This window comes from Cynoglossus semilaevis, chromosome 7, assembly GCF_000523025.1.
Source record: "Cynoglossus semilaevis isolate Cse_v1.0 chromosome 7, Cse_v1.0, whole genome shotgun sequence".
NCBI lineage: Eukaryota > Metazoa > Chordata > Actinopteri > Pleuronectiformes > Cynoglossidae > Cynoglossus > Cynoglossus semilaevis.
Window position 1 is genome coordinate 13,147,508 of NC_024313.1, and position 922 is coordinate 13,148,429.

Consider the following 922-nt stretch of genomic DNA (forward strand, 5'->3'; position numbering starts at 1 on the left):
CCCCCCCCCTCCTCCTCCTCTTCGTCCTCCTCCTCCTCCTCCTCCTCCTCCTTCACAGGGAGCTCCTGGCACCAAAGGTCCTCGAGGTGAACGGGGAGAAGCAGGTCCAGCTGTGAGTATCATCATCTTCTCCTTCTCTTCCTCCTGATCAAACATCAAAGGATCAAAGGTCCAGATCAGGGACCAGGATTCTGAATCCTTCTCCCTACCTCATGGATATCAATTAAAGATGTAGACCATGAATCTGGATCATGGACCTGGACCAGGTGTCAGTTTCCAGTCCAACCTCCTCCTCCGACCATGTGGAGCTTTGATCTGGTCAATCAAGGAGATGAAGAGGAAGAATTCCTTTGTTTCTCCCAACTTTCCCACAGAGTAACATTTTAACCCTCCCTCTATCTCTCTCTCTCTCTCTCCCTCCCTCTCTCTCAGGGACCCATCGGCCCCCGGGGAGACTTGGGGCCCCCAGGACGCATGGGTCTCCCTGGCCCTCAGGGACCGAGCGGTCTGTCCATCCCAGGAGAAGTGGTGAGTCAGTCACATGACCTGTGATGTCACCGCCTGCTGTCCACAGATTTGGTTTCATTGACTAAAGCTAACAGTTAAGCTAACAGTTAAGCTAGCAGTTAAGCTAGCAGTTAAGCTAGCAGTTAAGCTAGCAGTTAAGCTAGCAGTTAAGCTAGCAGTTAAGCTAGCAGTTAAGCTAGCAGTTAAGCTAGCAGTTAAGCTAGCAGTTAAGCTAGCAGTTAAGCTAGCAGTTAAGCTAGCAGTTAAGCTAGCAGTTAAGCTAGCAGTTAGCAGCAGTTAACGTTGCTGATCCTCAGCTTACAGCAGCTGTAGTGATGTCTGCGTCGGGGGTGAGGTGGGGGGGTGAGGTGGGGGGGGCTGCTAGCTAAGGAAGCTGCTAACCTGTTGTTGTTGT

At 51.5% G+C, this 922-nt stretch overlaps 1 protein-coding gene across 1 annotated transcript in view; it reads left to right on the forward strand.

Annotated features, from left to right (window-relative positions):
* col12a1b (collagen, type XII, alpha 1b) overlaps nucleotides 1-922 on the forward strand; it is a 52,310-nt gene that overhangs the window by 46,163 nt on the left and 5,225 nt on the right. The window contains exons 69-70 of the mRNA XM_025057066.1: nucleotides 59-112; nucleotides 433-532. Of these exons, the coding sequence (XP_024912834.1) occupies nucleotides 59-112; nucleotides 433-532 (154 nt within the window). The remainder of the gene's footprint in view (nucleotides 1-58; nucleotides 113-432; nucleotides 533-922) is intronic.